Here is a 16,907-nt window from a genome sequence, read left to right on the forward strand (position 1 = left end):
ATGTCCCTGTACCAGAATAGTGCTCAAAAGGTTTATGACGTCACTGCTTCATATTTTGTGCTTACGGGCTGACCGCTGTGAAATAGGAGGGTTACACGTATAGACGTATTATTAAAAACGCACATGACGAGAACAGAGATTAACTCGGCATTTGTAATTGATTCTCAAGTTAGTTAAAAAAGCTAGCTAGTGCTGTTGTCTCTTTCGCAACAATGATTATGAGAAACATTCTGTTTAAAATTATACATTGTCGCTGCACCAGCCCATCGTAGAAAACACATCAAGCTTTCATTTCGAATAAGCTGGTTGTAGTGGGGCAGCTTGCTTGAGTTGAGACACCTCTCGCGAGTAGCTAAGTATGCAAAGTTTCTGTTTGCGAATACATGTTTGTGTATTTAACTTTGGACTCACACCCCCCTTGGAAATGTCTGGCGCCTTTCTAGGGGGTTGTGCCCCCCTGGTTAAGAACCACTGATCTAATTACAGATTGTTTATGGCCATTGCCAACGTAAGAATTTGAAAAATCGAATACAGTCCCCGAGTCCTGCATTGATTCGATTCGAATACAATTCGGATTGTCGCCGGTCGTTGCCAACGTAAAAAATCGAATTTATGCCTGGACATTATTTGAATACATTTCAAACTGTAAAAGCTTGATGTATCACAACTAATGCTGTGAGATCCAATAAAGATAAATATATTTTTATATCTGTGTATTATCAACTTAACACTATCTTAAAAGTATGTATAAAACTAAAGTAGTACTACCAATTGTTACGCGATAGAGCCTCATGGGCGCCATTTTGTGTCCAAATTAATACAGCAGGTATAGGGAAAAACACATAAACTGGTCGGCTTTAACGCGAAATTGATAGGCAAAATCGAATAAAACTTGTGGGTTCCAACATTTGAGCGTGATAATGTACGCTGAATGCAAATATTTTGAGTTTACACGAAAAATAAGCGGCAAAATTTATCTGAAAAAAAGCAATTTAGCTTTTAATATTACGGTGAAGTTTTAGAACCGGAAATTTTCATTCAAGTTGGCGATTCAAATTCGCGTTTACGATCTCTAGTTTGTAAATATCAGACAATTTATGTGTTATTTTTCTTTATCCACAGTATAATTTTGGACACAAAATAGCTCCATAGGCTTTATTGCGTAACAATAGGTTGGACAACTTGTGTTTTATACAGACTTTGCATCGGCCTTAAGAACGGGAATGCAAAACGGCGTGGAATAATGTGTCAAAATTTTAGAATCAAATCTATTTTCTGATCTTTGCCTCGTAGAAAAACTTGTCGAACATTTAATTTAACTTATGCAGTTACTGCAGTGCTTAAGTTTTTGCACAACATACATTCACTCCAGTTTGATACATTTTAATTATGAAGCATTGTGTTTTTGCTCAGCCCTACTCTGGACAAAACAAATAAAAACTGCATATTTTATAGTTTATTGAAGTTCAGTTTTTATCATTCAACATTCGTTCTGAGGAGAGTTGTAAATGGGGTTATGTGGAAATCTACTATGGAAATGACACAAGTCGACATAAGGTATAGCATCAGGGTAGCACAATCTTTTTATTATTGGTCGCCACATCAAAGGTGCTTTATTTACCTGCCAAGGTTTTGTTTTTCAAAACACAATCTTTGTTATATAGTTTTAATTCTTCTTGTACCTCAAACTTAGCTTGATGTGCTTTTAAACCCCAAGTTTGCCTAAAGATTTGTCAATCACTTGTTTGACCTATAAACATGTTGCTAAATGGGCATGAGTTTTTTATTTATAACATTTGGTATAATATTATTTTTAGATAAACAATCCTTAGGCTTGAGTTAAGTTGGGCATAAGTAAAGTTGTTTTACCTGATTTATAGTAGTTGTGCAATATTGTTTACAGGTTAATGATTCAAAAATATGTGAAAAGAGTAACGACTCTGAATCCTGGATCATTAAAACCAACTCAGCAGTTGTATTTTACTATGCCAATGCTCAAATCTATTATCAAAGATTTACTTTGAATTGGATGAGTATAGGTTTGTTACTTATCTTGTTGTTTTAACTTAATAAAAAAATCAAAATTATATCATGGAAAAGTATAGATCATAAATAACTGGAACTACATGGAAATACATCATAATTTTTGAACTGTATGAGTCTTTTATTATATATGAATCCAAAAATTAAGATTTCAATATGATTTGTTTCTTTTTTTACTGTCTAATGTAGGGTTTGTTCTTTTAATTTCATTGAAAAAAGGCACTTACAACATATTTTAAATTTACATTAGAAGAGTAGCTTTCATACGTTTGATATTCTACCTAATAGTTTACTATATATACCTTTTCACTTACACACGTAGCGGCAATGATATTATTGTGTACAATGTTTACATTAACGCACACACACATGATTGTTTTTTCAAGCAAAAATGTATGGGTCTCCACACACATGGTTATGCAAATTGGTCACAACAATAACATGGTGTGAATATTTATAAATTGCCAAGGAAAGGTCAGTACAAAACATGAACTCGAACCAAATTTTATCAATGTTCGTTTTACAACATTATATTGCTTCAATAAACAAAGTAGTAAAAATACCCCCAATTCTCTGAAAAAATATATTAGGCCAGTTTTAAAACAGTTAAACTTTTCCTAGTAAACCCAGACAGACACTGTAAATTAAGAAGTTATTAAAAATAAAGTAGCCTTGTTATGACAAGAGGATGACTACGGTAATTGATCTTAACCGTGTTTTGCAATACCTACAACCACAGGCGTCGATTTTTTAGCATAAATTTTCTTTTGTGGGATGGAAAAATTTGTTCAAGTGGTTCCTCACGTGATCAAACCACACTACGATACACGTTAAGGTTTGTAGATGGCATTTCGCGGATATTGACAGGGTATAAACACGTATATTACTGTACGCAATATTGCTTAACTTAGACGTAACAACTATGAAAGTCACGACAGGGTTGCCAAGTTAAATCTGTCACGTCACAAATCGTCCATCTATATGTGGTTATGATGTCACGATGCGTTAGTGAGGTAATCCCGGGAAAAGTGTATCTCGTGCTGAGTAGCGTTATTTATCCGAATTAGTGTGGTTCAAAACGCAACTTGGCATGTGATACATCAGCAGAGATCTGTAAATGAATTTTATATGTTCAATTTTGCAAAAGTATTGCATCGGCATTGCAGTTTCGACACAAAGTTTGCGCACATGGGTGGCCGTTGCAATTAAATTTTCCGTGCATGGAAATGGAACACTCTATGTAACAATATAATTTCCAACTGCTAATTAACATCCAGAAAACATAAAAACGTGAAATTTGCCATTGTTACGTCTTCTTCAGACTTGCTCTGGACTGGAGGAGCAAACTTGACGAAAACCACTGAAGCGAGTAGCGCAAAATGGGTTTTCCCCATGCGTTGTAAAACAAGAGATTTCGCGGAGCTTGCTTTTCACATGCTCGAAATATACCGACCATTAGGAGCGCATGTAAATGAATGAAACTCATATCTGTAATGCACGAATATAAATACAGCCAGGCAATTTCTGGGGTGGCAGCATTGCATTTTTATAATGGTTGCCACCCCAGAGATTTTTAGTGGGGAGGCAGGCCACCCCCAGATTGGAAAGTTTTATTTTTGCGCGGAGGATATTTTTTTCGTCAAAATAATTGCGCGGAATTACAATTTACTGCGCGGATTGATAGACTTTTGATTGACAGGTGGATTTAACGAATAACGCAATTTGTAGACTATCCAGCCGACAACAAGAACAACTAAATAAAGTAACAACCACGACGAATCTTCAGTTTTGCTCTATTGCGCACGCAGCTGTTCTGCTAGATTCTACAATTTTTCATTTTCATAACGATTCAAACATTTTGCCGATTTGTTTTGTGGGGATAGTTTATGATTGCCAAACTGCTCTTAACTATTTTTTAATTATTTGTCATACAGAAAACATTTTTTTATGTAACTTGCCCAGCCGACAGTCACTTTAATAGTCAAACTACGTCCTAAAAATACAGATAAATGTACTTTTAACGACAACGTTAGCAAAATAGAAATGTTATTTCAAGCGTGACGATCGGTAAGTTTCGATGTGCTTGACTGATTTACGTGGATTGTTCGCGATATAAGGCTTGTGACGACATATAACTTCATTGTGCAACGAAAATATAAAATTTTAAAGAAAGTTTATTATAGTTACCTACGAAAGCTGTGCTAAGTTGCGCGGACAACATTTTTTTGCGCGGATTACACGTAAAAAGCCTAAATTTGCGCGGATTACAAGGGGAAATCCAAAATATTGCGCGGAGGATAAATTCTCCGCGCAGGCCATTCTTTCCAATCTGGGGCCATCCCTGTCACCTCGGGAATTGACGCGTATGCCTGCAACTGAGCTTTAGTGACCCCTCGCCATGCAGCAAAGCTGACGATGGTTGTTTTATGACGATTTATCGCAGCTTTAGTTCATTTTTTGACCTTTATTTTTTTTTAAACAATAAAGGTTGACATTTTTAAAACTAAACTGCCGCTTAATGAGTGTAAACCATGTATAAGGCCTAAAACCTTTTGTCAAAACTAAAAATGTGCATGCTAACAACAGCTGATTTCCCATCCTGGAAAAGAGCCTAGTAAAACGTTTGTTAGTGCTTAAATCAGAGACATCTTGCTTTACATTAAACCACTACAATTACAAACCAATACATCACACCATAGGGACTTCTGTGCTAGTGCCTAAAGGTTTAGTACAGGGGTGGCCAAACTGTGGCTCTTTGAGACTTTGATTGCGGCTCTTTAATCTTAAACATGCATTTCCCTGACTGTTTGTAATAACCAATGTACATTCCGAAACAGAAAAGAACATTATTGTACATGAGCGTGCTGGCTTGTGCATTGTAGTCAAATATATTGTCAGATTGAAGCTGTAAATCAGGGCTAACATTAGAAGCATTTTGCATTTCTATTGCGGCTTATATTAGCAATAACTTCAAAGTTCAGCCAAGAAATGTCGTTAAGAAATAAATTGCAAACAAAAAAGATAAACAGAAAAATGTAACTTTCAAAACAGAAGGAGTTTGCATTCATTAAAAATGGAGGTAAACCTGTGTGTCTTATCTGTCAAGCTTCGCTCAATCATTACAAACTGAGTAACTTGAAACGTCATTACGAAGCTATAGGCACAAAAACTTTCCCATCATATATCAGCCTACTTTCAACAGGGTTCCCGCGGGTATGGAAAACCTGGAAAGGTTATGGAATTTAAATTTGTATTTTTAAGCCCAGAAAAGTTTTGAAAAAAGCTAACTTTTGCAGCTCTTTTGAAACTATGTTTTGTGATATGCGGCTCGAGAATGAAGCTGGTCTGGCCACGCCTGGTTTAGTATATGTTTAAATACACATAGCGCTGCAAAGGTAACCACTGGGCCGAAATGGCCTAAAATTTACATCAGAAACAATGAGTATCCTACAAACAAGTGTTTAAATTGTTTAGCACATTAACAATGGTATTTTGACGTAAGGTGTAAAAACCCAACTAAACGTTACAAAATGCTTTTGATTATCTTGCAATGCACCAACCAACAAAGTATGAAACTTTTGGATCAGTAGTATTGGCATAACTTTTTTTTAATTAAGTAAGTATAGCCCTATCTTTAATAAGTATAACCCTACATATTTTGGGGCCTGTGAGTGAACCAATGAGTCATCTTGAGGATCAACTTTGGATATCTAACTACCATGTGTGTAAATTTGAATATGTTTGAAGCACTCTTACTTGATCAAACAGGTGAAACAAACCAGCATTAGACAAAAAAGAAAAATGTTGAGAAAGAACAATATGTGACTCATTCAAGAAAGGGGACTCGTAATTTGTGACAAATATTTATTCCAAATTGGTAGGACACTGCAAATTTTGACCCCAGTTGACCCAGCAATTACCCACAGGCCCCAAAATGCAAAACACTTAGCTATAAAAATCAGCTACACTTGTATCGCCTATTTATGGCATGGCCATAGGTCATAGCACAGTAGTTCTCAAACTGTGCGTCGCGAGGGCCCGGTGCGTCGTTTCAATTTTCCAAGGGCATCGCAGAATTGTTACGTTTCATGGCTTTTTGTTGTTGTATCAATAAACACAACTTTAATATTATGTTTTCTTAATAATTTTTATTTGTTGGTGCGTTGAAAGTACAGAAAACTTTTCCAGAGGTGTTGCAACGAAAAAAAGTTTGACAACCACTGGTCATAGTAGATTACCATTTATGTATTTTGAAACACAGTTAATAATGATTTGTTGCGCTTGTTCCAGCATTGTTTGTTTAGGTGAAAAAACAAACAGGCATATATATCCAGGCTAAAAAATTACGATGCTTAGAAGCATAACACCATTTTTATGTAGTTTTTTGGTCTTTTTTCTTACTTAAACATACCAATGAAATAAAAATAAAATGCACACAGAGTATTAAGCTTGGGATGAATCTAATTAAACATCTCACCTTTTACCTGTTTTTATTTGTAGCAAATGACATATGTGCAGAATCAAGCGCTGAACATGTAAATTGCAAATATACAAGAAAACCATATTTGTAGTTCTAACAAGCCTGTTTATGTCTTGCAGATCCCAACGCTCAATGTGGAACCTCAAACGTTTACCCAGAGTTTTTGACAAAACAATCAAAACTTTCAAGTGGCATTTTATCTGTAGAGGAATATTTTTACACAGCTGCATCGGAAGGTTCATGGCCTTGGCATGCCATTCTCAGTGAAGGAAATAAAAGTTACTTAAAGTTTTGCCAAGCAACAATCTTGTCACCCAAGTTTGTTATCACAGCTGCCCACTGTTTTGTCCGCGTCATAACGTTGAGGTGATTACTGCTAGGTTGTTTTATTTTTTGTTTTATATACCCATTTGTTTTGCCTGCCAAAACAATTATTATATTAGGTCAAATGGTGTGTATACTATGTTGTTAAATAGGATATAAAAGGTATAAAATGTAAATGTATATAGGAAAGCCACCTTTCTAATTAACTCGTTACAGTTTGATGCTTTATGATGTTTTAGAAATTTGCCCAGCGACACTTTTGTTTTTGTTGGAAAACATCTGTCTTCTGTGTGGGAAGCAACAGAACAAAAAATCAGAGTTAAAAGAGTTCATATTCACAAAGACTACTTGTAAGTACTTGCTCTAGCCTTGTCAATTTATTTCTAGTAACATTTAGTGTTTGTTACAGGATCTTTCCTGCAAATAGTAGGCATCATATGCTTACGGGTACTGAATGTAATTTTCTGTAAAATCGTTGAAGCAACAGTGCTGCCTAATCTGAATCAGAAAACTAATACTGCTAAACAATATTGTCGCAAACTAGTCGGGTCAGATATCCCAACTGTTGCTAATTTGTGTTGTACGCGGTCTTTTGGCACACCAAGAACTGTCGAGATGTTTACTGTATTCACTCCACAATAGAATCACCTCATTTACAAAACCACACCACAGCACACAAAAACATCAGGTTGCTAAGGTCAGAACATGGCGTGATGATACAAACCATCAGGCGCATTGTTACGTCATACAACGTCTAAAGTTGTTAATGTTATGGGCGATTTTAAAGCACTATAGAAGCAAATTTGTGGCAAAACCCCCTTTTTAAAGCGAAATACTAGAATTTCGACATCACAAAACACACAAATTGACATAAAAGAACGAACATGAAAACACAACGTTGAACAAAACAGGCATTTAATTAGGCCAACTCATGTAATCGCTTCAACGGTTGCATTTTGGACCCCTTCAAACTCCGCCTGGTATTTCAATGGCCATCCCTCGTTTGGCGGTACTACCAGAGATTTTGCTTTGGTCTTGGACGTCTTCTTTTGAAACCGCGCCGAAACTGCGTTAGCTTTTCTCAACAGCGGATCTGGATCATCCGCTGGTCGGACTCCACCAATATTTCCAACAACCAAATCATGCGACGGATTTTCCAAACATAACGCTTCGACCTCTCCTGTAAAATATGGAGTATTCACTTCCATGTTGGCCACCTCAGCTGATACGACAGAACCGTCGGCCAAACTAAGAAAACCTGGCCTGTCAGAGACTTGATCATCATGGACGAATTTCCTGTCAACCAGAACACCCGTGCAACCTGTGTCTCTTAACACAGTCACTGTCTGGTTGTTTACCATGCCTTCTCGCAATGGCAGATTGGACCCAATTTTAGGCTGCTCGACTCCCTCTATCGAACATGCTGCTAAACTGGACATCCTCACAGGTATCCCGGGACAAAAATTGAATACTTTTTTAGTTGCACTCTTCAACCAGAGGTGCGACGTCCACTGGGTTTCCGTGAATTAAAGTGTTCACCGAGGTTTCTTGCAACAATTCAAACAGGAATGATAAATAGTTCTGCTGTTGCGAACATTACAACAGTGTTAGAACCCAGTTAGTCAAATTCGCGCTATAGCTCTCCAGTTGGTAAAAATCTGGCAATTTGTAAAATTCCAAGACGGCGGTGTGGTTATAGCGCCATCGACGTGTGTCACAAGGTTGTGGGTTCTAATCCTATCTCAGTAGCTGGAACCTGATGGGTTGAACTAAATTGGACTTACCAACTGACTAATTTGAAAACTGATTTCAACTTAAAAAAATATTCAATTAACTTAGAAAATAACAGGCTGCTCTACGGTGGCCTTCTGAACATATTGCATTGATGCTTTGCCGGCCCACTAGAAATAAAAATGAAACAAACAAACTAATATTATAAATTTAACAAAAATCGAATAAAATCCCGGGATATCCCGGGATCCCGGGATTGAGGTTGTTTTTGTCCCGGAATCCCGGGATAAACCAAAGTGGCAAATTTGAGAAACCCTAGTAACAAGCATATTATTACATCATTGATGGATGTGTCAAAAAGCCATCATGTGATACCTTCACTGTATCTGTTGTTACATCTGATAAGGTTCGTGTATGTAAATCCTACTTCCGTTAAAAATCGTTTACCAACCTACCACATATTTCAGTAATAGTTAATATTGTGTTTATTGTACTACTTTGCTACATTGGGATTGGCAAGAAAGAGTATCACTGTCAGATGATTTTTGTTCGGAAATACCGTTTATCGAACGGCGATGTGACGATAGTTTGCCCTCCCCAGTATTTTTTCCTGCGGACGCCCATGCTTATGTCATGTACAAATTAGGCTAAACGGTATTGTTGAACACAAAGGATTGCATGCATTCCTTAATGTATCGTACAGTAACCTGAAACAAAACACCCTGAAAGTAATATGACCAATGTTCAAGAATCAAAATGCTTAAACATGGAAGAGTTCAAAATGCTAATAAAGACAACAACCACTTCTGACCTGACACTACTTCACTTCAATGTTAGAAGTCTTGTGTGCAATTTGCATATCTTGGAAGAATTTTTGCAAACAGCTGATGTTAAGCCACATGTAATAGCAATAACTGAAACAAAATTACATGCAAACACTACAGCTAACATATCATTAAATGGATACACTTTTCTGCATAACGACTCACCAACAAAAGCAGGAGGTGTTGGATTATATATCAGAGCAAATTTGTTGTACCAAGTTACAGAGCATTATCACATTAACATGCCAAAATGTGAAAATCTCTGGATTGAGCTGCACTCACAACAATAAAACAATGGTGATTGGTGTTATATATAGACATCCTGGACCAAATATCTTATCGTTTTCTGCAAACTTTGAGGCATGTTTGTTTAAATTAAACAAAAAAATGACAAGTACTACATCCTTGGTGATTTTAACATTAATACCCTATCTAACACATTTATGATACAACAATATAAATCAATGACAACAAGTCTGAGTGCAAAATTGATAATTACGATTTCTTCCCATATTTCACCCTTTAACACAATGTCAGCAATTGACCACATTTATATGGTACGAAATTATTTCGGCAGCTTTGGGAATTCGGCTAAGAGATCTTTCAAGTGGCGATATTAAATTCCAATCAACCCCTTAAGCCTAATTCTGTACCTTTAAAACCAAAACTGCCTCCCTAATTCGGAAACGGCCCGAACCCTGCAATAACGGCTCACCACTAAGCCAAAGAAAGACCACAAACTGGTTTCACTAATGGGCGCCTTGTTTAAGTAAAAGCGATAAAATACGCTGGCGTATAAAACAACACGTATTTCCAACTTCAATACGCTGCGCTCAATAATCAGTAAACGCCAGTACAACACAGAACAGAAACCAACAGGTGTAACTTGCACGGCGCCCAGAGGAAGACTGCCCTTCATTATTTTACCCGCACGTGCGACGCGGCTACGTACGTGGAAGAAACAATCACGTGACGACCAAAGGCACATCCGGGTAACGATACAACCATCAAGCGTAATTAGTGGCGGGGAAAGGGCGATCATACAAACGGAGAAAAGACAACTATTGCAATATAAAACAAATAGGTGAATGGTGTGTAGTAAAACAAGATATATACAGTGTGTGGTAAAACAAGATATATGCCGTGGAAATATGATGTAGTGAAAATATGATTGGCAAAACAAACCAATTAAACACAACAAACAATAACAGAGTTAAGTGCCGGGATACCCAATAGGCAACGCTTCAAACAAAGCGATTATAAGTGCACGTAGGTGTGTGAAAATAAAGGAGTTAAACAAAGTGCTAAAAATTCGCCACATATACAAACAATAATGATGAAATTAATTATACCAGGTCTGGTACAATCTAAAAAGACACAACTTACCAGAGATTACAGACATTTTAACATCGACGACTTTTATGTGATGTGTACAGCACATGTATAGACAGGATTAACCTTCATCAATCCATAGATAAAAAGTTTGAAAACTTAATTAGTGCTTTCCAACAAGTAATTAACCATCATGCCCCCTTATCTAAATCCATCAGAAAGTCTGCAAAACAAATAAAACCATGGTTCAGTAAAGGAAACTTATTGTCAATAAAAAAGAAAAACAAACTTTATAAATAGTGTTTAGCTAGTGGCAAAGTAAGTGACAAATATAAGCAATATGCAAAGAAGCTAAAAACTGTTATAAGATGTGCAAAGCAAAACTACTTCAAAAAGTCTTTTGACCAAAATCGCAATAGCACTAGAAAAACATGGCAACTCATCAACAAAATTATTTCGCGCAAGCATGTTGCATCTCAACAAGCACCTCAGATAGTTTATCAAAATAACACTCACCAATCCAACAGACATCGCACACACTTTCAACTTGCATTTTTCAAACATAGGCATTGATATGGCATCACAGATTAGAACCACAACAACCCTGCCAAAGACATATCTTAAACATCGCACTCCAAATTCCTTCCAATTTTATGATATAAACATACAGGATGTGTACAACACCATTCATGATCTTGACTCAAAGAAAGCAACAGGCCCATACAACATTCCCATTCATCTGATTAAGCTAGCAGCTCCTTCCCTCGCACCGATTTTGTGTACACTGTTTAATGAATCAGTACAAGCTGGCTCATTTCCGAATTGCCTGAAAGTTGCCGAAGTTATTCCTGTGTTCAAAGGTTGTTCCAAACAATTGGGCAACTACCGACCAATATCACTTCTTCCAACCTTTTCAAAAGTATTTGAAAAAATTATTTACAAGCGCATGACAACTTATCTCAACAAATTTGAAATATTAACAAAATTTCAATCCGGCTTTAGACCACTTCATTCAACAACTCTAACAGTGGCAGAAATTCACGACAGAATAATTTCAGCATTGGACAAGAGACTCCACACATGTACTATTTTTCTCGATTTAGCAAAAGCTTTTGATACTGTGAACCACAATATACTTCTTCAAAAACTTGAACACTATGGATTTCGAGGACTTGTTCACAAATTTTTTAAAAGTTATTTAACAAATCGAAAACAATGTACTTTTTGTCATGGACAACAATCACAATATTGTGATGTGACATGTGGAATCCCGCAGGGGTCAGCTCTCGGCCCTCTGCTTTTCTTACTCTACATCAATGATCTTCCCCTTGCATCCGATTTTGAAACTAGACTATTCGCAGATGACATCTGCCTTACAATGTCGTCTAAAAACTATCCAAATGTTGCAGACATCAGCAAATAAACAGTTTGGTAAGATTGATGAATGGATGAGAGCCAATCAGCTATCAATCAACTATTGGAAAACCAAATACATGATGTTTTCTAACCAAAATAGTTCTTTTCAATCCCAATGCAAAATCTCTGTAGATGGGGTGGAACTACAGAAAACCAATTCAGTCAAATATCTAGGTGTGATCTTAGACGAAAAAATGTCATGGGTTCCACACATATGCTACATTAGAAATAAAATTTCCGCAGTCTCCGGAGTTTTTTCAAAGTTGAAACATTATGTGCAGATGAAAGCCCTTAAAAACCTGTACTATTCACTAGTACACCCACACCTCCTTTATGGGTTGTTATCTTGGGGCTTTGCCACCAAAACACACATGCAACAAATGCAAGTCCTGCAAAATAGGATTTTAAAAATTATTACCAACAGCCCTTGGCACTGCTCCACAAACAATTTATACCTAAAAACAAATATTTTAAAAATATGCGATATGCACGACATGGAACTAGCCAAATTTGTATTTCATTTTAAACACAATAACTTACCTCCACTTGATAAACTCTTTATTTCCGCATCAACTATTCATAAACATGCAACAAGACATGCAGTCAAACAAAAGTTTTTCATTCCAAGAGTTTTTTCCAGTCGCGGCCAACATACTCTTCGTTACAAATGCACAAAAGTGTGGAATGATTTACCTTGCAAAATTACCAATGCAAAAGCCGGATTGGCTGCGTTTAAGCGAAATCTTAAGCTCTTTTTTGTGGACACATACTTAAAGCAACAATCACAATGAAGTCCATCGCAGTTCGTGCACGTGGTATCTGGTATTTCAGGTATGCAGTACCACGAGGTCTACTGTTTACATACCACGGGGTGTTTTGCTTTAATTACTGCCTTTATTGCTTCCAATGCTCTTCATTGATTACCCTGTCCGATGAGTCTTTTCTCTCTGCAGCGCGCAATAATTGCCTAAAGCTGATTGCAATAATACACTGTTTTGCTCGTTTCCTTTTCATCTTGTGGTTGATTTATTTTGACAGTGCTTTATAATTACTTACTTTATTGCCGATACATCTTATTTCAGATAGTCGGGGTCAGCTACAAGTTATAACCACGTGTGGTTCAAGCTGATCCTTTTTTGTTTGCAACGCTTTTCTTTTTCTGTTTACTGTAAATTATTACGAATATTTACGGGCGCTGTAAACAAAATAAAATTGAATGATTGATTGTTTAAAACAGTGTCAAAAGGTCATTAAACGGTCGTTTTTGCGAAACAAACTTAAGTGATAAACAAGTTGTTATCTATACCTTTGTAGCAAACGACTTTTTATATATAGTGTCTTATCCAACAGTTAAGGCTTTCTAGGAAAATTTGTGTTTAAAAACTGAACTTGAACGACAATATCAAGGTCAAAAGCAAGAGATTAAATTGAAAGTATTTTCCCCGTTCTTTTTTACTGATTTTTTGTAATTATATGACAATAATGATGCAAAAAGAATACGGACAAAAACTTTTATAGTTAAGTTAATGCTCTGTGAAAAATCTTTCCTTAAGAATCTACAAATAACCGCAACATAGGTTTACCGTAAATCCGCATAAACAAGCGTGTGGGGACCCATTCGTTTTTGCTTTCAAAAACAATCATGTATGTAGATAAACTTGTGTATAGTATAGTAAATATCGTATACAATATATAAAATGGAAGTATATCAGAAAACTTGTGTATGATATTGATATGTCATGCAAACACGGTACAGAGCTTTGAAACTCATTTACATTAGAAGTAGTGGGCGTTTGGTTGGTGTGTTGACATTTTCTGACTTGTAAGTCTCCAAACTTTACTTTGGGCGTCATTGTGTCGCTCAGGTGTGCTACCGATCTCATGTTACACAGAAATTCTGAGATACTAACTCTCTTCAAATGCCAGGAATCAGTTCCTGTTTTTTTAAATATTTTTAAGCTCCATAATTAGTGTTAAATTGTCCTAGTAGTGTTTCTTGTTTTCATTGGATTCGCCCATTTTTACCTCGTTGAACCCAGAAATATTCACTTTAGCTTTCCAGGTCTTACGGTTAGAAATGCAAGCCCTGATGTCCTGAAATTTGAAACAATTGTTTGCAGTGGGTAGTCATAGGTAAAATTTTTGCTGATTCTTTTGGCTAAATCTACCAAACGGCTACCGTTACAGTCCATAATATGTTTACACTATACAGTCAGTCAGCCAGTCAGATGAAAGTCCCCAGGGCGTGATTCTTCACTAATTAAAAATTGGGACAGTTTAATGCAGAGCGGTGACATGCAAACAGTTGATTTACGAGGCAGTCTTTTGGTGATTAGAAATTAACTGTTTTTGCTCAGCAATGCAATGTGGTTAATTAAGTTATCACGCCCATTTTCAGTTTTGGCGAAGGCGCCTGTACCATGAGAGGTTACCACATGTCAATGGTACTCATTTTGCAAAACAAAGTTACGTAAAAAACAATTTGTTATCTACACCTTCATTGCAAATGACTTTCGTATTTAAAAACTGACCTTTGGACGACAATATCAAGTGCTTTTTTACTGTTTTTGTATAGTTTTTGTATTAATGATATTAATGGTGCAAAAAGTTGGGTTAATGCTTTCTAATAATTTGTTCTTAAGAATCTAAAAATATCCGCAACATTTGTTTACCGTAAATCCACCAATTTTTTTTGGCTAAAACACTCATACGTATGACAAATTATGTATATGGATATCCAATAAATAACATTCAGGATGTATAAACTGCAAAAAATGTACATAAACCCTTTCTTGGACAATGTGCTCAAAATCATTCAATAGTTTCATCCAATTAATAGCCTCAAAATCCAGCCTAGAAGCACACATCTATCTGTGTTTACTATTGATATCAGCTGGCACCAACCACTATCACAAAAATGTTAGCCCACAAAGTCATTGCCACATGAAAATAACAAGGGAACAGGCACATGCCACTTAAAACGTTACCAGCTACTGATTTACAACATTTAAATTTTGACAAAGTGTTTTTGTCCCTTGCTGTTGCTTAAACTCCAAAGGAAACATGCCAACCATGATTAAAAAAACACTTGACTATAGTGTGTGCACAAAAGTAATACCAACATCCTAAATGTATAACTTTGGTGTGTCTAAAACATGTTTTTGTTGAATTTAGGTTTTCTAGATTTCAGGCTCCGCTGGGTGGTACATGTGATAATGACTTGGCTCTCCTTGAGCTGGAAGCTGATATAATTTTTTCTCCGTATGTTAGGCCAGTATGTTTACCACTGCTCACATCAGAACTGGGAAGATGCATTGCTCCTGGTTGGAACATTCAGTATACCCCCAACATACTTGATGGTAACCTAAATAAGGCAAACTTTAAAACACTGTTCAAGTAGCAGGTCGTCTTAACTGTTTGGAATGTTGCAAATTAAGAGTTTTTAGTTGTTACACCATGGACTGATACACCATAAAGCAAGCATAATAATGTACCTAACTACCGTATTTTACGGACCATAAGGCGCAATTTAAATCCCTTTTTTCTCATAAATTGATCGTGCGCCTTATAAGCCGGTGCGCCTAATGTATGGATCAAGTAGTGCTTTATTGCCTACACTCCAGTACCGATACTATTATTATATAAATAAACCACCGTCTTACACAATAAAGTATGGTAAAAGCAACTAGCAACTGTGATATTCACTAGACTCATTTATTCTTTTGCTCATTGTACTATTGTGACTTGCTTACATTTATTACGTAACTAGTAAACTTTTTTAACCCATACTCCTTAAAATATGTTGCGTTCTAAAGCCCGGTGCGCCTTATGTATGAACAAAAAACTAATCAAAGCAATATTGACAGTGCGCTTTATGGTCCGTAAAATACAGTAGTACAATTTTCTCTGTAGAAGAACTAATAAAACATGCCAAAGTGGAACGTCTCAAGGAACTGGAAATTGAGTTGTATAAAGACTATGTATGTGATCTTTTGCTTGCACAAGGGAAGCACATACAAAGCCGGAAACACAATTTTTTATGTGGGACCAGTAACTTTCTTGAAAGCCCCACGTATGCCATTTTGGAAGAGGTAAACAATCTATGTAACCCACATATTACTTTGACATAAAGACGGCAAACAAAACCTCTTGTGGACTTTTATTAAACCTTTAAACCAGCTAATGTTTGAAGGCAAACCTTGCAAAAATAAGCTTTAGAAATGTTGTAGTATAAATATATTGGAATACATTTCATTTTTTAAAGTACCTGTGTGAGTTTTTTCACATTGTTGGAACAGTACACATTTACATATTTTGTTTGCTTTATTATTTATTTAGGGAGATTCTGGCGGCTCATTGGTTTGTTTCCAGAATAAACATTGGGAAATAATTGGAGTTACAGTGGCTGGTGTATATTATGATAGCATTGAAAAAAACGTTGACCTGTTTATCAAGATTGATATTGACTGGGTTAAACAAAGTAAGTTTAACTGCTTTCTATGGTTTTATTACATTTTATAAATTTAGGATTGAGTGTGGTCAAAGTTTTTGCTGATGTTATTTATTGGCATATTCATTGATACACCTCGCTATAAGGTAATGTTTCTACTTTTTGTTTTTTAGCGATGTTGAATCTAGACACACACATGGAATCTGACATTCTTTGGATGTAAAAAGTCTTGTACAAAATGCTTTCGCTTAAAGTAGCTTAGCTGTATATATACATTAGTTTTTTTTTCTCTTTGCAGGGGACCCAT

The 16,907-nt window shown here is 36.2% G+C and overlaps 1 protein-coding gene and 1 long non-coding RNA gene across 3 annotated transcripts; one reads left to right on the forward strand and one right to left on the reverse strand.

Annotated features, from left to right (window-relative positions):
- LOC145223797 (chymotrypsinogen A-like) lies at positions 1–16,823 on the forward strand. The gene is made up of 9 exons (XM_080090221.1): positions 1–30; positions 1,456–1,557; positions 1,904–2,039; positions 6,643–6,889; positions 7,087–7,197; positions 15,325–15,509; positions 16,063–16,241; positions 16,489–16,630; positions 16,774–16,823. The coding sequence occupies exons 1-9, from the start codon at positions 1–3 to the stop codon at positions 16,821–16,823; spliced, it is 1,182 nt and encodes a 393-aa protein (XP_079946347.1).
- LOC145208881 (uncharacterized) lies at positions 9,266–12,225 on the reverse strand. 2 transcript variants are annotated; one of them, XR_013854951.1, is made up of 4 exons: positions 11,956–12,225; positions 11,251–11,643; positions 9,568–10,957; positions 9,266–9,300 (listed from the first exon to the last, which is right to left on the reverse strand). It is a non-coding gene; the product is annotated as an uncharacterized LOC145208881 (long non-coding RNA). The 2 variants fall into 2 exon arrangements; XR_013854950.1 differs by lacking the exon at positions 9,266–9,300 and adding an exon at positions 9,323–9,492 and having other exon boundaries at positions 11,956–12,224.
- Positions 16,824–16,907: the final 84 nt, after the last annotated feature.

This window comes from Phallusia mammillata, chromosome 1, assembly GCF_965637545.1.
Source record: "Phallusia mammillata chromosome 1, kaPhaMamm4.hap1.1, whole genome shotgun sequence".
NCBI classification, from domain to species: domain Eukaryota; kingdom Metazoa; phylum Chordata; class Ascidiacea; order Phlebobranchia; family Ascidiidae; genus Phallusia; species Phallusia mammillata.

Bases quoted from the DNA above. Each gene is read 5' to 3' on its own strand.
- LOC145223797 (XM_080090221.1), top strand. From the start codon at position 1: ATGTCCCTGTACCAGAATAGTGCTCAAAAG. The intron at 6,890-7,086 runs GTGATTACTGCT...ATGATGTTTTAG, and splicing joins GTCCGCGTCATAACGTTGAG to AAATTTGCCCAGCGACACTT. The intron at 15,510-16,062 runs GTAACCTAAATA...TTTTCTCTGTAG, and splicing joins TACCCCCAACATACTTGATG to AAGAACTAATAAAACATGCC.